The 20,641-nt window shown below is 40.8% G+C and overlaps 1 protein-coding gene across 2 annotated transcripts in view; it reads left to right on the top strand.

Moving 5' to 3' along the window:
• Positions 1-444: 444 nt before the first annotated feature.
• Positions 445-20,641, top strand: part of SPATS2 (spermatogenesis associated serine rich 2) — a 39,871-nt gene continuing 19,674 nt past the window's right edge. For both annotated transcript variants that reach the window (XM_050925712.1, XM_050925711.1), the window contains exons 1-2: positions 445-558; positions 9,202-9,492. In XM_050925712.1, coding sequence (XP_050781669.1) covers positions 9,468-9,492 — 25 coding nt within the window. In that variant the 5' untranslated portion in view covers positions 445-558; positions 9,202-9,467. The remainder of the gene's footprint in view (positions 559-9,201; positions 9,493-20,641) is intronic.

The following is a 20,641-nucleotide window of genomic DNA, read 5'->3' as shown; positions in this document are numbered from 1 at the left end:
GTTAGCCGGCGAGAAAAGGGGGTGGAGCTAGGTATCTCCTGGACGCTGTTGGATTGGTCCTCGACAGTCTTTAGCCACGCCCCTATCCTGGGGCGTTCTCGCTACCCGTATTGGCTCGAGCGCTCTGCTCGCCCATTGGCTACAGTGCGCAGGCGGCCTGGCGAGGGAGCCTCTCCTTGTCCTATTGGCCGGTGGCACTTGGATCGGCCCCTCGCCGCTCCTTATTGGCTTGCGGCGCTCAGTGTCCCGTACCGCCATTGGTTGGCCTCGCTGTCCGCGCGCTGGTTTTCCGTCTCTAGCGCTCGCCATTGGCTGGGTGGCTCCCGAGCCCTTTTCCCGTTGGTTGGTTGGGCTCGAAGGCGCTTGCCGGGGTCGGAGCGGCCCTGGCCCCGCCCCCTTCTCCGGTGCCTGGCAGCGGCGGCCTGAGGAGACGGTGAGGGCGGTTGTCGCGGCGGCGGCGTCTGGCTCCCTGCGCGCGCGGCCAGGGCCCGCCCCAGCCCCAGCCCCGGGCACGGGGCCGGCGGGGCTGAGGGGAGCCGCCCGGGCCCGGCGGAGGCGGTGAGTGCGGGGGGAGGAAGAGCGGGGCGGGGGCAATAAGGGGTAACGCCTGTGGGGGGCTCTGGGAAGGGAGGGGGCTGGTGGGCCCAGGGGGGTGGGGAGCTGCGGGGGCAGAGACCTGAGGGGGGTTGGGGAGTGAAGGGAGGGGCGATGGGGGGAGCAGGCTGAGCGGTGTGGGGGGCGGGGGCAATAAGGAGTAACGCCTGGGGGGGGCTCCTGTGGGGGGCTCTGGTGGGTCCAGGGGGTTGGGGAGCTGCGGGGGCAGAGAGCTGAGAGGGGCTGGGGGGTGAAGGGAGGGGCGATCGGGGGAGCAGGCTGAGCGGTGCAGGGGGCGGGGGTAATAAGGGGTAACGCCTGTGGGGGGCTCTGGGAAGGGAGGGGGCTGGTGGGCCCAGGGGGTTGGGGAGCTGCGGGGGCAGAGAGCTGAGGGGGTGGGGGAGTGAAGGGAGGGGGGCGATGGGGGGAGCAGGTGGAGCGGTGTGGGGGCTGGTCTGGGGCGGTCTCTGATAGAGCAGCGAGGGGGGACACGGAGAGTGACACAGCGAGGAGTTGGGGCAAACGGCTGAACGGGGGTGATGAGGGAGATGTACAACAGCAGGCTGGAGAACATAAAAGGGGAGACTAAGGTCACTGGTGTCAGCTGTGTCAGGGCGAAGGACTCCTAATTTGTGCTGCACAGGGGCACACACACAGCCAAGTGTCCTGCTGCCCTCACCATCCTGCCCCTGCTCCCTGTGTCTGTATGTTACACCCACTTGTTACATCCCAGCTTGTAAACTCTTTGGGGGTCTTGTGTTTATACAACAACCTCTTCAATGGGGTCCTAACCCCCCCCCCCCGGGGGCTGCAGGCATTACTATCCTGCAAGTAACAAATGATGACTGGGAATGAGGCAGCAGGAATATGTCCGACGAAAGGCAGGTAACACTATGATAGGCAGGACGGTGCTCAGAATCTGCAGGGTTTTGGCATGGTTTCTGTGACTATTCAAACGTTTAACATGTAACATGTAATAAAGAATCTGTTGGGCGGCTGTGTGTGTTGGGGGAGAAATGTTTAACAGGTTGGTTTAGTAACTTTTAGCACTGGCTTTAAAATGTTGTGGTTTTGGTAGAAAAATTCAACAAAATCAAAATGTTTTGGTTTTGTCTAAATTTACAGCTGAAAAAATGAAGTTTTCAGTTTTCTGATGAAAAATTGTTTAGTCAGAAAACTCTTTTCCAATACAAATATTTTTTTCAAGGAAATCGTACTTTCCACTAAAATTTTTGTTTAGACAAAAACTAAATTTTGATGGAAAACATTTGACACAATCCATATAAAAGTAATACATATCTATCAGCTAATTTGTCCTGCATCACAAATGTACAGCGGTAGTGGTGGTTGCTGGAGCCACTGTAGTTAAGGGTTTGCCAGCATATATTTCTGTTTTTGAGGGAGAGTTGATTTGTGTATTGAATTGTAGATACTTTTCAAGTATCTTTCAATTATTTTATGATTTTGCTGAATAACTGCAGTATAGTCCCTAAGCAAAAGGGGCTAATTAGATTCAAGACAAAGGAAATGGTGGCCTGCAAAGAGTGAGGATAGATGAATGTTTTTTATAAACTTTTTATTAATACAAAGAAGGTGTGAGGTTTTTTTAAATCTGCTTGTTTTTAAGTTTAAAATATCTGTCTATTGGATGACTCTTTGATAGACTTGGACTACTCAAACTGACATCACAAGAGCCAGGAGAGTGAAAGCTGAGCAACTAAGAGAAAGGAACTTTAAGTGGGACTTCTTAAAATTAATTGTTTGTTTGTTGTTAACCCCTATGTAATTTAGGAGATCTTAAAGATTCAACACCTTTGCCCCTTCAGTTAAGGCAGGAGATCTAACAGCATACATTTTCTGAGACTTCCAGTAAGTCCTTTTTGCATGTCTTCCATGACTTTCTTTTCTTCTGATGCTATCTGAACTTTCAACATAATCTGTAAAAAAAAAATTCTTTTTAAAAGACTAGCCAAAAAGACACCAGCTTATTTTAAAAAAAAAAAATCCTTCTATAGATCAATGTCGAGCAAAAATCTTATTTTTGTGTCTTTCAGACCCAGAAAGCTGTTTGAAAATAATCATGGTGGTTTAACAACAACACACAAGAGAGAAACTCATGTGTATCTATTTGAGCAAGCTACATCTAAAGAGCAAACAGCTCATATCCATTATTACTTCTTGGGGGACAGTCTGGAAATTTATTTAATGTTTGCAAAGTGCTTTGAAATCTCTAATGGAAGGTTTTATAGAGTGAAGAGTAAAGAAATATTTGCAATAGGGAAGTAAGAATTTTGATAAAGTGACGGTGGTGGCAATGCATTTAGACATGGCCTGGAACACCCAATAGAATATGCACACAGATGCAGTCCAGAGTATGCCTTAAAGCTTCACAGCTGGTTGTAAGAGACACTAAAATACCATCAGGACAAGAATCTCTATCTCTTTCTTTCCCTCTACATTTTCTACCAGGGATCTGAAGACAGGGACTTCTGCTAGTCTCTGCTCCCTTTACTCAACTCCTCCTTATCTATTCTTGTCTCCTCTTCTCACATGAATATGCAATGTCTTTGTATCCTCTCATGTGGCCAAATTGTTTTTCTGGCCAAGCTGGGCTGGATGCAGGCCCATCCAGAATGGCTGCTAGAGCATGAGGGTCTCTTTCTGTACAGAGCCTGATTACACTGTCTGTGTGGCACACGTACCTCCCTCAGGACCAAAGAGCTTGGAACGAAACAGTTGAAGACCAGAGTAATACTCAGCACTTTACACCAATACAAACACTTTGAAACAGATGTGAATTGTCCCCACATTACAGTAGGTGCATGGAAGTGAAGTGACTTTCCCAAGGCCACACAGCACATTAGTGGTAGCGCTGGGACTGGAATTTGGGAGTTCTTGCTTCCAGATCCGTGACTAGTCACTAGACTACAGCATTTTTTTTTAAATATTGAAAGTCTTATAAGAACAATCCTGCATTGAATGGTATCCATTCACTATACAGTTGTGTAAAACACGGTATAACCTGGCATTAACTCATGCAGTCTGCTGGTGGGTGGTGTGGTGATCTGAAATTTGTGGAAAAGTTGAATGGTTGTCTTTTGCTTTTTACCTTTGTATACTGCATCTGCATGTGCACACATGTTGTGTGTTTGTGCAACAAATAATCAGTGTGTTCTGAGCAGTGTTTGCATTTTCATTTCTCTAAGGTGCAAGACCATATAAAACTAGATTGTAAGAGGTATGTATGTTCTAGAATATGTAATGCTTAGCTTGTGCATGTCATAATGCTTTAATTGAAAGAACAATATAGGTGTGGATTTAAGGAGACTATAGACAGTGACATCTCTGTTTAAATATTCAGTTCATTCTTGTACAGAATAATGAACTGGTTAGAGCAAGATATGTTCAATTTGGAAAAATCCTGAATAAAAGTTTGAATGGGATAGTAGGAAAAGATTGTTTTTTACAAAATGATTTTGCTTTCCTCTTCTAGAAACATTAAAGGTTTAGTCTGGGGCAGGGGACAAAAGTTGCTTTATGCAACAGAGATTCCCCATGGGCCATTGGTATTGGAGACACTTTGACACTGTGCTCAGAAAACCAAGGTGGCCAGAGAGCATAAAAATTCCCCTTTACCTCTCCCTTCCTCTTCATGTCAAGTTGTTAATAGCACTGTGTATTAAATGTGCCTTTTTTCTTTGATAAGCTTCTGGAATCTGATTGTATAGATTCAAAAATCAGTTCCTGTCATGCTTTTCTAATAGCTTTTACTGCTGTCTGGCATATTCGTGGGTGCTGAAACTGGGGGCACTGCCGCACCCCTGGCTTCAAGTGGTTTCCATCATATGTAGGGTTGACAGCTTAGTTCAGTGGCTCTCGGAACCTCCACTATACAAATTGTTCCAGTACTCCTGGGCATATTCTGTTCCCTCTTCTGACAGGAGATACCAAAGCTAACCTGCTATTAAAACATTGAGCACATAAAGTTTAGTGTGTGATGGGAGCCATCTGGGCTCACTAGCCTGTGAACCAGGTTTAAATCTCTTCTGGAGCGGAAAAGCTAAGTCTTTGAAGAGGAATGACGGAGGCCTGTGTCAAGCTTTCATGATGCTGGTGGTTGGAATTCTATGGCTCTTTTGGCTTTCGCTTAAAGAGGAAGTGTAGGAGATCCAATGCAGGCTGACAAATAAAGTGAATGCTCTCAGCTGAGAGGCAGGGTTTTTTTGCAGGGACACAACAAAAAAGAAAACTTTAAAGGTTTTTTAAAGTATTCTTAATTATTCTCGCTGTTCTTACCCCTAGCAGGTATATGAAACCTGTTACAGCTCTAAGTATTGTTTGTGGTAAGACAAAATACGATACTTTGGATTCCTAGGTTAATTTGTGGGCACTTCTAGTACATGGGACTTAACTGATCTTTAATCCTGTGTCCATGTGTATGTGTTACAAAGGCAGGGTGCATAATATTTTGGATAAACATCTTTGTGTTTTGAGGCCTCTGCTCATCGTAGTCATCCTGGTATCTTGGAAATAGTTTCTTTTTGTGAATGATTATAAATTACAAATGGAAAGATTTATTCTAATGAAATGGTATTGTGTGTAGAATCACAGAGACTTCCGTGTGCTCGATCAACAAGATTAAAATAGCTTGATAAGGGACTACTTTACTCAAAAGCCAATTAGCCAAATGCTACTGTATAGCACAAATTATGATGTTTAAGTTCAAGAGGAAAAAAACCCACTACTTGCTTGAAATCCCAGCATGAAAATGGCAAAAATCCTTCTAAGTAGCAGACTTGTTCTTTAGGCTTCAGGATAGCAGCAGCAGAAGCAGCTTTTGTAGCTTATTTAATAGATAACCCATACAAAGCTTTCAGCAGGTAGATACTTTTTCTTCCAGCAAACATCAGATAGCTACAAAGAGTCCTGTGGCACCGTATAGACTAGGTGGATATTCACCCATGAAAGCTTATGCTCCAATACTTCTGTTAGTCTATAAGGTGCCACAGGACTCTGTCGCTTTTTACAGATCCAGACTAACACGGCTACGCCTCTGATATTAGATAGCTAGTGAGTTAAAATACTGACTATCAGTCCTAGACTATTATCATAGTATTCTTGAGAGACTATGGATGAGTATATTTTAAAGTTGATACTTCCTACAATAAAGGCATAAAGAAAATTGAAAATATATCCCAAAGGATGTGGTTATTTTACTTGTAAATTTCAAGCTACTTTAGAAACCCTAATTTCTTTTTCACATCCTATGTTATGTAATCAGCTGAGTGACTGCACAGCTCTGGGAACAGCTTAATTGCTCCAGAGCCAGAAAAAGAAGCACAAATTATTGTAGTTTTTCCTTTATAGGTCCTACATAGTCTGTGGATTTAAATTTAATAATGAAGTTATTTAAAATCCAACAAATCAGATATTAATTCATTTTTTAAATTTTCTTATTGTTTTTAAAGGTTAATATTTGTTTTTATACAAATTTATTGAAATATGCCATACCTAATGTCTTAGATGTTGGGATATCTTTTCTGACTAAATACACTATCCTTTGCAATTTTTTTTTAACTTATACTACCCTTTGGTTATTTTACCGGTCTTCGAATTTAAAGAGATGCTTCCACTTTGTTTTTAAAAACAAAAGTGATTTATCTAAGCTTCATCTAACAGCCATGTTGCAATTTCCCTGCTGGTCAGTTATTTACAAGGCATCTGGTTGTGAATGTTGCACAACTTTATGAAACTGAATATTAACATAAGCTGAAGTTACTTCCTATTGTCCAAGTTATGTTTCCACCCTGGCAGTTTCATTTGATAATGTACTATTGATTCCATCCTCAAGAATATAATGGCCAGCCATTTAATGCTTATCAGATTTATCAATGGCTATATTCCTTTGATCCATTAGTAGAGTATGATATGATATTATCAGGCTTGGTAAAGAATAACTTATAATTGCTGGTAAATGCCTTTGTTTTTTCCAAGACTTAATTACTGCAATTATTTTTCTCTTTGAAATGAAGACATACTTTACCTCACAGTTGGAGAGGCTTACCTTTTGCAAAGTGCTTTGAGATCCTCAGATAAAAGGCATTGGAGAAGAGCAATATATAATACATTAGGCTATTTAAATGTATTGCTGCCATATTTTGTCTGAATGAGGCATCTCTCTAGCTATTTACTATCCAGGAATTTGGATAGTATAGAAAATCCACAGTCAAAAGTACTGTTTTAAAAAAAAAATCAAGGTTAAGACAATCCCATAAAGCAAGGAGATTCACTTAAAGGGACCGTCAGGTGCAGTGGCAGATTAAATGCTGAGCCAATAGGGCGTGGGCCCCTGGAAAAATGGGTGCCCATATGCACTCCGCCTGCTCAGCGGAGCACTGGGGAGCCAGATCAGGATGTGGGGGCTCCCATTTGCTTTGGCTCAGGGCCCCACAAACCCCTAATTTGCCTCTGGTCAAGCGTTATAGAAAAAATGTTGCTTCTGTATTTAAAATTGCCTGGGTATTTTCACAGACTACTCTGAATTGCAGAAGCTGTTTTGTTTTCTGAAAGTAAATGTTGCATTTGACCTTACATTATCGCTATTTTCCTGAAAGATCCCACACAAATTCTGGGTACTAGTTCTGTGATCACAAGTGTGTATATATACCACATTCCTTCTCCTGAACAGGAATTATCTTGAAATCTACAGCAATTCAGTTCTAGCATTTCCAGCAGCAGGTTCCTTGTATCATTTACAGTGTACTGCCTGCTCACAGCCAGGGAGCAGGCAGGAGGGTGGGGAAATGAAACTTACACATACTGGTATGATCCAGAGCACAGCTGTTTGAGCACTGAGAGTGTTTCTTCAAGCAATGATTTTCTAAAGCTCCTGGCAGTAGGAAAAAGTTCAGCTGATTTCCTTGTTCTATCCAAATATTGAAGATTTAGTCCTTCACTAAATTTCCTGGCTTTTGTGAGGATCTCATTTTATTTTCTGAATTTCATTTGATACACTCCAAATTTAATGGATGGGGTGTGCCTCAAGGCACCAGAACCTAACCAATTGCATTATTTAATTCCAAGAGCTGAAGGCAGCAAGACAGGAGTTTGTGTTTCTTCCTATCAAGAGCTTTGCTGACAGGTAAAAGGGCTCTCTTAAGCATGCAGCTTTCAAAATACACTGAGCCTTGATTGTATTCTAGCAGCTTCCTCTGTATCTTAGAGCCTATGTCTCATGATTGTAAAGAGTGTGTTTGAATTCTGTGACTAGAAGTAAAAAGTGTTTTGAACACTTGTATAGTTTATCTTGGAAAGTTTTAGTTATAGCAAATACTTCATTTATAAATCAAATACATTTGTGTAAGCACCTGTGTAGTAGGAATCTGCTAACGTTCAGTTGGCCAGTGTTACTAGTTTCTTGTATTATGTTAGTGTTTTGGCGTTCCCTAGATGTGGTGACAGGTTTCAGTGGTAGCCATGTTAGTCTGTATCAGCAAAAAAAACCTAGGAGTCCTTGTGGCACCTTAGAGACTAACAAATGTATTTGGGCATAAGCTTTCTTGGGCTTTGATGAAGTGGGTTCTAGCCCACAAAAGCTTATGCCGAAATACATTTGTTAGTCTCTAAGGTGCCACAAGGACACCTCATTTTTTTCCATAAATGTGTAAACCATATCCCAGGAATGTCTTTAGCACACATGCCTGAGCAGTGGTTTACTATCAGCTCTTCACTGAGTTTTTACATTTCCTTCTGAATGTGGCTGTAAGGTTTTCGCAGGCCAGCTGGCTCCGCAGAGCTGTGCCAATTTACAGTAGCAGAGAATTCCTTATTAGTCTTTTTTTTTTTTGAGGGGGGAAGGGAGTACCTTGTTCTTTGTTTCACCTGTCACGCCTGATTGTGGTGACTGCTGTCAAGGCTCCTGCACTAATTAATGGGAGCAAGAACAGTAACATAACTGACCCCTTCAGTTCTTGAAATTTAAAACAGTGCAATGCGGAGCGAGAACTATTCCTGCTTTAGTCAATTGCTGTCACATTCTTTGCTGAAATAAAGTAACAGAAACTATGGGTGTGGTTAGAGAAAAATCAGAGCAAAGTAATGCTGTGCCCTGCTCAAACTGAACATGCTAACACTACTTAATATGAAGAGAGATTCCTGAATGAAAGTTCTGCTAAATTTTATTGTCTAATATAGGAATTCGGGCTCTTAGTCCCTTGCATAATGAACCCTGCATACAGAAATGTAATCTCCATGCTACTATCAGTTTAGACAGCTGTTTTTATAATGGGTCATAAATTGGCCGTAATGCTTTTGTGCGTCAATAAAATTGTCATGTGAAGGCTACACTGACTCTGAATTCCAGAAGTGCAAGATTGCTGAAACGCAGGGCAAAGTCTTTAGAGACCTCGCTGCTTTGTATTTAGATTTTTTTTTTTTTAAACCGGTAGTTTTACAGTGCCCTTTAAGCAACATAAATCTTATTTTTAAAAAGCATTACCCAGAAGAGCCCAGTAGCCTATGAGAGTTCCTCTACAGACATGGCTAATACAGCAGGAGTTTTCTAACTTAATTCCTTTCTTGTTTTTTTGTTTTTTTTTTAACTTCCAGAATCTGTGAAAAGGACAATGTGAGCTGCTACCTTCAGACATCCTGAGAAGTTGGTGTTGGGAGGAAGGAGCCTAGACTGTTTTGCTGTTCAGTCAGCAGAATTTCTGACGACTCTAGCTCCCATTTGCTGTCCATACCAGATATTTGCCATTTCCTGTTTGATACAAGACGACGTGTGAATTGCAGCTGTCAGCCACATTATTCAAGGGAGAGGACTATTTTTTCCCCTCACGTAATTAATTGCCCATAAAAACAAATACGCGGGGATGTCTAAGAAACAAAATCAGAAAGGTAAGATTACTTGTGAATGACGCTTTCTTGTCTGGATCATGCATCAGTTAATATGGTTATTGGTTCTGAAGCGATCAGTTTGTAAAAACTTTGACAACTTTGGAGGACAATTGCTGTCCCTGTCCCTTCCAAATCTGATAACAGAACTTGTCAGCTTGTCCCCAGTACTTTAGTGGACTCCATATAATTCATGTTTTTGTCTTGCTTCTGTTAGCACTTCAGTTGTTCATCCAGATAGCATCTGATTCCAGGCAATTCCACTGCAGTGTGAATATTGCACCGTATTTGCAATCAGCCTGTATGGAAATAAGATCAGAGAATTGGGGTTGATAGTTGTGATCCGCTAGAACCAAAATAATCTCCTGTGGGGACACTGTTTTGCTGTTGCATGTGTGAGTTTGAATAGGTTTCAGAGTAGCAGCCGTGTTAGTCTGTATCCGCAAAAAGAACAGGAGTACTTGTGGCACCTTAGAGACTAACAAATTTATTTCAGCATAAGCTTTCATGGGCTATGAAGTGAGCTGTAGCCCACGAAAGCTTATGCTGAAATAAATTTGTTAGTCTCTAAGATGCCACAAGTACTCTTGTTCTTTTTGAGTTTGAATAGATGTCCATAGCACACATTGGACTTGATGAAGCTATGGGCATTCTCTGGTTATTAGCATTTTGTATGATCATTCTTTCACTCCAGAAGTGATGACCAAGTTTGCTTCCTTTCAGAAGTGGCATGACAGTGTCTTTGTCACATGCTCTGTGTGCCATTAAAATACTTGTGAAGAATGACTATATATGCATAATAACATCTCAGAGTTAAAGGGATACTGTCAAGTTGGAATCTAGTGCTTTAAAAAAAAAAATTAAAATTCATCTCAGGTACCACGCCTGCCTCCAAGCCATCCTGACGGTTTTTGTCTTTAAAATTGCTGCCCTATTTTTTGAAATCTTTCTCTTTTCTTGCTCTGTGAAAGACAACAGGGAAACGGTGGGACTGACTAGCTACAGCATGTTGTCAAATGCGCAAAGTAAACAAGCTGAAATCCTAGAGGAACATAACTTTGTCTCTAATCTGTTTCAGTTGTAACAATTTTAGGCCCTGATTCTGCAGTGGGACACACACAGACAAACCTCTGTGTCTGCATAAAGGAAATGGAGTTCCGTGCAATTGCAGGGGCCATCTGCACACAAAGCATTGCAAGAACAGGGTCTTAGGGTTACAAGTAAAGCTATTTGGACAGAGGTCTTTATATATGTATATATACGTGTGTGTATATATATAAATTTTTTTTAAGTTGAATGACCCGTCCAGTATTTCTGCTTTTTTTTCCCCAGCTTCTTGTATAAGTGTTTAGACCAAATTCTGGACACAAGTTTTTGTCCATGTTAGAGCTAACGAAAGGTTCTGGGTTGATGACGGGATAAACTGATGTCCTTTCTCCAAAGAAATGGCAATGACCATGCAAGTTTCCTCATACTGCCTTTGTAAGACACACTTCCCCCTTGGCCTAGGGATCACTTCTGGGAGTGGGAAAGCAGTTTGGTTTCCATGCCAAAGTTCAGGGACTAGGCTGGATGTCCTAAGTGTGTGGGGTTTTTCATGAGCCTACTATTTATAATTCTGCAGGGATTCGGTCATCCGCTGAAACTTTTAAACAAGGGCAGCAGTTGTGATTGTGGCTGTAGGCACCTACCCACTAGGAACCATTTTGAAACCACTTAGCTGTTTTATAGACATTGAGCAGATGCCAGATGGTGTGTGAGGCCGCCTTGTGGTCACCACTTCCCTGATATGGATTCAAACCAGAGACCATTTAAATACGATGTCTTTGACATGGGATCCAAAAGTACGCTAAACATGGACATTTCACCACTGTTGAGTAGCCAACTGTACATGAAAGACTTGCTCCCTGGCTGTGGCCCTCAAAGGCTATGGTTTGGTCTTTGAGATTCTGGCTTACATACCAAGCTTTATCCTACAGCAGAGTTTCCCATCTTGGCTGGACTCTCCCTATTGCCAGCTCTTGGAGTGCAATGACAGATGTTGTCCACCCTATGAAAAAATCTGACAATTTCTGACCTAGGCCTAAATGTTATTTCTAGAGTACATGATTTTTCCAGGGTGTTTTAAATGCTAATACTGCATTAATTATGGTCGCATTAGTAGGCTCTGCTGTAATGTCTGGAAATAGATACCACAACTGCATGGTTTATACTAGTGAGTGACATCTCATTTGCATTGATTACCCCACTTGCCATTCTGCAATGGTATAGTTTTGTATTTCTGTAACAGGATTTGTTTGTATCCCAGAGAACAAAGGTCAGTGGAGAAATAGATGACTAACAGGCGCATGGTAAAGTCAGCACTAATTTATGAAGATATTAAAATCAGTTGGTGATGAGCTGGTGTGTTTTGTTTTTTATATTTTAATGGATTTTTATACCATTTCGACAATTTATGTAAGAGTGAACTCCTGCTGTTCATCATTGGAGTGTCTTATTGCAAAGTAATAGTGCCAAATAATTTTTACTCAGGGAAATGAAGCTTTTATTCTGTCTCTGAAATTTATATAAACCTACCTGGTTTTCCTATTAATTTGGCAGTTCAGGCAAAACAGTAATCTTAAACAAACCAAAAAATTGGCAAAATTGAGTACCTAATTTATCCTGGACAAAGAAAATAATTACTAGTTTTATCATGATAGTTGAAACTGATATTTGTTTTTTAATTAAAGCCCTGATCCTACAAACACTTATGCAGGTACTTAATTTTGATCTCATTGGGAATACTGTTACCTATTAAACCTTTCTTTAAGAAAATCTCTTTTATGTACGTTATGGGTTTTTTTGCTCCTCATATCTCAAATGAATATTTATGAACAGTATCATACTGTGACCCCCATCACCATCCTGCTTCCTTACCAAGTCCAGATAAAAGAGTTTCTGGTATGTTGGGCAACCTTCTTTGGGCACAACAGTCACATAATACTTAATTTAGCATCTAACTATGCCTAGATTTGCCATGAACTGAATGAAGTAGCTTTACATTCTACACGTGCACATTTTGACCTGCCAGTTGTATCTGCCTTTGCAAATGACACTAAAATAGGGTTTTGTTGCTTACATTTAATATGGCTTTTGCATAACATGTAGCATCTATAATAGCCACAAAAGGTACACAGTCCATTTCTTTCACAGACCATGGAAATATGCAAATAGCCGTCTGGTTTAGTTTCACACCCAGCTGTCCACACTTGATATTCTCACATCCTGTGTTCCAAAGTGTAACAGTTACCTCTAGCAAACTGATATTGCCTTGGGCACTGCTGGAGCTATTTGGCGTGAAGAGATATTCCATATACACATAGGATCATTTAGAATAACAGGTATGTGGTTAGGTCCATTTCTTCTTTTGAATTAGCCGTAGTCTTTTTTGCTTACATACTTTGACTCCTCATTGTAATTATTTAAGTAGCATTATTCCAAATAATAACTGTCCTTGGTGGAAATAAACTTCCTCCTTTATTCCTTTTCTCTCTAGACCTTGCTTTCCTTGTTCTCGTATCTATCTTATGTCTGTCCTCTTTATTGTAGAAGATATACTGCCGAGGTAATTGTTAATTATTATTCAGACTTTGGTGGATGGATTGGTAGCAGTTTTATAGTTAAGGCTGTAATAAGATTTCGATTGTAAGCCTTGTGGATGCTCTTCAGACTTTCTTTAAAATAAATCCTTGTGATTTGAATCTTAGTACATTTTCTGAACAGTTGAAGGAAATTGGTCAAGGAATTTTGGTTTTACTGCTAATATTTCCCAAACCTTTTGCAAACTATTGTTTTGGAGAGAGGGTTGTTATAACTCAAATTACTTGAACAATAGAATTTCAAAATATTGTTATGAAAATGTTTAAGAACATGGGTAACGCTTTAAAGTGCTTAATGCTCATCTTTAAAAGTGACTTAGGCACTGAAGAGACAAAGTGCCAGTAACTTTCAGTGTGATTTAGGCTCAAGTGAAAATCAGATGTAGGCTCCTTAAGGCACTTACGCCCTTTTGACAGATTTACCTCTTTGAAACATCCTGTCAGTTTTCTAAGTATTTATTTTGAACTGACTTGTCTGCTGCTGTGGAATCATTTTATCAATGAACACTTTAATGTGACTGGATTTCACAATGAAAGCTTTTTACCTGAAGAAAGGAGTTCTTGTTCTCCAAGGATTTTCATGGAAGCTTCTGCATTGAAATGGTCTTCTGCCAGAAGGATCTGGTCCTTAAGTCAGGATTTGTCTATAGAAGGACTCTGAGAGAGGTTAGCGTTCTTGGGGAAGATTACTGCATAGGATAATCTTGGATAACTTTAAAATGCTGTATCAGAATGATAGGGGCTGAAATACTGTGTCATGAATGATTTGATTACTAAATTTCACTGCTAGCAACAACGCCACACAATTAAACTGATGAACAAACTTGAAGAGAAAAATTTATCTGGAGATAGCAGAGGGGAATTAACCTAGCTAGATAGGAAGTATTGGAAAGGGGCAGGGAAAGCAGTTATCTGTGAGAAACTTTAGTTGTGGGGACCTGCGGGTCCCTTACTGAGTGCGGGAAGCCTGCTTCAGTTGCCTACATGAGGAGCCCCGGCTGGGTTTGTAGCAGGTGGTCATGTGGAGAGCCTACAGAAGAGTACTGGGGACACACCAAGTGTCTACAGAAGAATAAAGGAATGAGGAACATACATGTGGACAGCAAGCAGGGCTACAGCATCAGAGTCAATGGAGATGTTTGAACCTGGACTGAATTTTCAATCAGATCTTTGTTTTGTTTTATAGCCTTAACTTAGTCAACAGCGATTTTAACTGCTTTGTTTAAAAATCAAAAAATCTGGCTAGTGAGGGAATATCTTTATTCTCAGGTATTTTGATGCATCTTTTCCCTCAAAAAAGCCACCTCTGCTTTATAACAAAACCTCAGCGAGAACTATTGAAAGATTTGTAAGAGGAGCTGTAACTATTTTTAATAACGCAGCAGTTTTGAAACCAAATCATGGGTCCATCTGTTTGCTCATTGAAGCACCAGAGAGTAGAATTTTCCTCTGAACTATTCGGAAGGATATTTTTAAAATCTTTTGAAAGTTTGCATGCAAAGTATTGGCATATATTCACTTTGTATCTTTTGCATAATGCTGTATTAATTATAACTTTTTATTGAAAGATATCTACTGCAAAGAAACCACTGCACCCCAATGCAGTCCTAGAATCTCCGTTTGAAATGTAGTTTCTTGTGTCCAGATGTAGGACTGTATCTGGGTTATACTGTATGTTTCATTTAAACTTGTGACTAACTTATTCCCTATGGAACTGCTTAGAGATTCAAAGGAAAGGCATTCTCGTGCTAACTGTCTGAGTAAATATTTTGGGTAGTTTGGTGGTTCTGCTGATTCATTGCTGCCTGAAATAATAGCATCATTATTTGTATTGCCAAGCTCTTTCCTTCACCTTCATTTTCCAGCCAGCCCCCACTAATGCACATCACCTCGCTGGTTCCCGTCGGGTTGGGAGTAGAGCGAAACAGAGGCTCTTGCTTGGTATGAGAGCCAAAGGCAGACGTGTCAATAAAGCTGCAGCACTCTGGAAAGAGTTCAAAGTTTATGCAGGAAATTGACAATCAAATTATGGGGGACTCCTATTAATTTTCTCTTGGTGACCTTCATTAGCAATATTTTTCAATTTATAAATCAAGAGCACTTTTTAAACTGCCCATTCTGTGAATTTGAACTTGTGATCAGAATAGTTCAGCAGAGTTTTTTCTGCCCCTGACATAGGCAGTAGATTCTGCAGCCCAGAACTTTGCTGGTAGCTTTGTTGATAATACACAAGGGATAAAAGTTTCCAACATGCTCCTCTGTCATTGATAAGAGTAAAACTTGGCTTGTAAGTAAAGTCAACAGATTTGACAGGAAGAGATGCTGCACAGAGGGGGACGGTGGAATAAGAAGTTGCTGGATATTTTTATACCACAACATTCTGTGTACTGGAGTATTAACCGCATTGTCTTATAGACTCATAGACTCTAGGACTGGAAGGGACCTCGAGAGGTCATTGAGTCCAGTCTCCTGCCCTCATGGCAGGACCAAATACTGTCTAGACCATCCCTAATAGACATTTATCTAACCTGCTCTTAAATATCTCCAGAGATGGAGATTCCACAACCTCCCTAGGCAATTTATTCCAGTGTTTAACTACCCTGACAGTTAGGAACTTTTTTCTGATGTCCAACCTAAATCTCCCTTGCTGCAGTTTAAGCCCATTGCTTCTTGTTCTATCATTGGAGGCTAAGTTGAATAAGTTTTCTCCCTCCTCCTGATGAAACCCTTTAGAAAAGTAGCTGGAAATGTGCAGTTGTAATTTAATTTGGTGTCATTTTCCAACTGTAGGTGGGAACTACATGGGGTGAAGTGAAAATTCTGCTGGTTAAATTATGGTTTATTTCTTAGGTTTCAGCCTGCTGAAGACAGCATGGTTTTCCCTCTTCTCTTGCTGCATTCCTTGCTAATTCAAAACGATGTGCAGGGCTTGGGTTAAAATTGCCAGCTGTGACTTACTGTCACTTGTGAGTTGTAGAGAGCCAGTGACTGCTGAATTGAATCAGTAGGTAATAACTGGATGAATAATTAGAGATGTTTTGGAATGGTTTCTACCCCTTTCCTGGAAAAGAAGCACTGTGCTTTTAAGGGCACTGTATTCATACCATCAACTTTCCCTATGTCTTATGGGAGTTTTACCTTGGGACTAAACTGTCAAGTTTGAAACATCTGGCTTTAGAGTTGAAATGCCATCTTCACATATTTGGGTAGGTCTTGGCTGTCTGCAATGGCTAACATTGTAGGCACTCTAGCAGCACTAATTAGTGTGCAGATATTCTCTACCCTGTTTCCTCGTAGCTAGATTATTGAGGAGAACGTGAAACCTTTAAAAATATTAATTTTTTTAGTGCTGTTCTGTTCCAACCCTCCACCTCCACATGAATGTGTGTCCGTACACTGGAAATGCAGGCTACTGCCGAATGAAAAGCTCAGTGTATTCCTCAAGAAGAGGATTCCATTCTCATCTTACAGGTGTCAACTCGAGGATCCTGTAGCTGGCAGGTTTAATCTGCTCACCTGTGAAGGAAGTCTTTGAATCACAACACACGGAGTTTCACAGTGATAGACAGTATAAGACTGTCAATAAGAGTTTTTAATTAAAATTTGATGAGCTGACAACCTTCAAATACAATATTTCTTATTTCTGACTTTATAGAGGCCGTATCCTACTTGGAGATGTATTTAAAATGTTGTTTGAGGAAAATAAGTGATATTTTTGTCTAGACAGCCTCCTTGTGTGCAACTGCCACTTTTTTCCCCTGGCTGACAATACAATGAGATCATAACAGGGCCCTTGTGCTGTTAAAAATAACTTCCATAGAAACAGATTGAGGTCTCAAGCCTGGATTTCTTTATCTGAGCAGGCTGTACACAAGTGATTTGGGGCAGGAGGAGGAGTTTAAGGTACAGGTTTATTAACCAACCTGCCTTTTAAAATCCTATCTTAGTGTTTTCATTTGTGTGTGAATAGATGTGTGCATGAAAAAGACGTTCTTCACCAGGGACCACGAAGAAAGGTACATGTTGCCATTTCAGAGCGAAAACCATGCAGGAGACTTTAACTTGCCTTCTCCACGACCTGAAATGCTGTGGTTAAGCTACACTTGTAAACCTGATGTATACTCAGTCTTGGTAAAGCATGAATGTTTATAATGTTGCTCTATACTTTTATTCTGGTGCTGTATGATTGGTGATGGAGGGGAAACGCAGTGCCTTCTCTCGTGGTTAGAGCAGCAATGGGCAGTTAGGGGATCTGGGTTCTAGTCCCAACTTTGCCTTCGACTTCCTGTGTAACTTTGTGGAAGGCACTTCACATCTGTGGCTCCAGTCTCTTACAGAAGCAGTACTTCTACAAAGGTTGGAAGAACAGCAAGATACTCTGCTAAAATTCACAAACAGCTATAAATGCGGAATTTAACATATATCTACTTTTTAAAAATAGACTTGTCGCATTGTGCATTCTTAAAGCACGATGCCTTGAGTCCTGGTGCCAGTGAAGCTGACAACTTTTGGTATTTAAGGCTTAGAGAATAGTTTTATGTAGCATATTTTTTTGCAAAGAATTTTGAGATGTTAATTTCTGCATAGATCTTCCATGTCTTTCAGTGACCCCTGGCCATGGTAGAAGATCAATGGTAAAGTAATACTATTTTTTTTATCAGCCTAATCCCATTGAGACAAATTCACCTTGTCCTAGGAAGATAATGCTCAACAATAATTCAGGTTTGGCCTTCTCTGCAATATCCACGATTGACTTTTAATGATCGCTGTGATCCAGGAACAGCTGAAGAGAACTTGTAATTAGAGCAAATTCAAGCTGCTCTTAGCCTGCAGTAAAATTCCATTTTAAATAGCTTTGTATTTCATATTAGCAGAGATCTTATGTGTTATCCCAGAGAGAGTAAGAGCAGTTACCACTGACCTGAAAAGCCATTGTGACTATAAATGTTTCACAGTTTAGCTGAAGTTTTATTGGGTGGGATTTCAGGCATCTATGCTACATAATTCCCCATAGTCAGCCAGTTGCTTGGGTCTTTACTAGGACAGGCAGAAGAATCTGCCATTTGTCTGGAACATGATTTTAGTCGTTAGGCAGGGAATAGAAACCAAGGGGAGCTTTGTCCTCTTGCCTGCCTAACTGAAAAATTTATGCTACTTCTAACTGGGCTTTCAATGAACTCTCGTAAGAATGGAACGTAGGCAGTCTTGATGCCAGTGTTGAAGTGTGCCACACAGGCAGTAGGTAATGGCACATGATCATCTACCGCAGGGCAAGGTGGTAACTAGACAGGCCATGTGAAGGAAGATTTTGACTAGTACGTTCACCACTCTACCTTGTAGACAAGCCAGGTCTCCATTTTCAGAACGTGTTTGATGTAATCTAATGTAGCATCTATTAGCTATCAAGTAAAATGATCTAGCTACTACGTAGTCACAGTCCAGCAGTGCAGGTACTTCAGTTCCCAGAATTCCAGAAGTACTTTTCTGCGAGGAAAATCTTTTCATTGACTGTATCATGGTCTTGTAACTTCTGTCTTGACCAGACAGGCTGTTTTAAGGAAAGTGTCATTTTTGTCCCGTGTGTTTGTGAGGATAGAAAGGCTAGAATTGTGTAACAAGCTAAAGAAATATCTGAACTTGTTCATAGCCTCTTCCAACGATTCTGGAAATTAAGAGAATTCTTTTTCAGTCTTATGTTGGTGATGCTGGATCGTTCTACATGCTAAAATTATTCTAGAAACTAGCATTTTTCTCACAATAGGCATCCTTTAAAGTGAATTATAGTCAGTAAAGGAATTGTAAAAATGTTAGATTTCGTTTTTATTCTCCTTCAGTGAATCCAGAGCTAATGATCTTAGCCTACGAGTTAAAAGATTATTTTTCTAGCTGCTGGTGCCACAAACTCTGTGGAATCTAAAAATCTACATGTGTTCTGATTTGTCACTGAAGACATTACACTTGTGAATTTGACTTCTAGTGATGTTGCACAAGACAGACTAGAACTCAGCTCAATCTCCCAGAGCTGTATTGTCTCTGCAGGGCTAATGGGAAATAAGAACTGGTGAGCAGTTATGGCTTCAATATGCACTAGGAGCAGATATGTTGAGTAAGGCTTTTAAAACTGGACAATACAGGTCTGTTTGCCAATAAGGAATTGGAAATTGTATGCGTCTCCATCGCTAGCTTTTCTGACCCTATAAGAAGGCATTATTTATTGTTGATTATAACCCTTTGAATGCCTAGCACTAAATATTTAGTGTGCTGCAGAGGATACTTCCCATCAGGAATAACAGGAGTTGGAGCATCAAACAACTAAAACACAGCATAAGATGTAAACTATACATCCCCCATGTCTTTTACTAGTATAGAAACTCCCGCCTAGGCTGCTTATTTAGTTCACTGTAGTTCATATTTCATTGTTGCCCAGGCAAGACACACTGCCTGATCTTTGCAGGATAAGATACTTTAGCACAGCAGTGCAGTCAGGATGAGGCAGTTCAGGAGGGGGAGGAAAAGGGGTTACTTACCAAGTCACTCTCTATGCTTTGTCCCTACAGAACTGTAGAAGTCATGTGGTTGACCACAAACCTTTTTGAAACAGTATTTGAATGTTACAGGGCGCGCACAGATCCCTCAAGTCCTGCATTTTGCTGGTCAGGGTATATGTACCCTTCCCCTTGCTGTGCAGAGGCAACGTCACGAAGACAGACAAATACGTGTTACATAAACAGTGGTTTCATTACCTTGTGAGTCTTTAATGGACTATAGCTCCAAGCACAGTGCTATGGTCAACTTTGTTAATGCGGCATTAGATGAAGATATTAGAGCTCCACATATGTAGAGAGTGTGAAGATTCTGTTTGTCTTCACCAGTGCTGACTGAAAGAGTCTGACTTGCTATCAGGTTGTTGCTTTAATTGTTGGCACTTGATTTCTTTTCTATGTCATCTTTCAAAAGCTTGCACACTGAGACACTACTGTTGTAGATAATATGCCTTCTGTTTTTCCACCGGAGAGACCTGTTTAGTTTGAAAGGGTCTATCAGTTGCATAAATATCATAGTGTTTATCTAACATTTCAGGTCATGTAAGCAGTGATATTGAATAGATATTTGAGAGCATTAGAAGGAGTGTTGAGTAGTATGAGACATCCTTACAGAACGTCACCAAACGTGGCAATGTCTTTTGTGCTGTGCCTGATCATAGTCTCAGGAATGTGGTTTGAAATGAATGAGGATTACTGCACAGCTTTTATAGCTCCTTTGTGTACAGAGAATGTTGGACAAGAAACAACTGTGTTTGAATTCAAAATGGAAAGATACATATCTACTGCTGCAGCAGCTCATCCGCTATCCTTCTTGTTGAATGCGGTTGGCTTTTCGTCTGTATCAGCTCTGATGTGTGTGCTATGACAAATGGCAGGTTTTGCAGATCCATGTGACCCTTACTGGCTAGTGGGAACCAAATCTAGTGGAGATGACTGTGCTTTAATGGCATTAAAATCAGTTCCTTT

This window comes from Gopherus flavomarginatus, chromosome 16 (genome assembly GCF_025201925.1).
Source record: "Gopherus flavomarginatus isolate rGopFla2 chromosome 16, rGopFla2.mat.asm, whole genome shotgun sequence".
NCBI lineage: Eukaryota > Metazoa > Chordata > Testudines > Testudinidae > Gopherus > Gopherus flavomarginatus.
The sequence above is the reverse complement of the archived record's forward strand: the minus strand, read 5'-3'. Positions and strand labels throughout refer to the sequence as shown.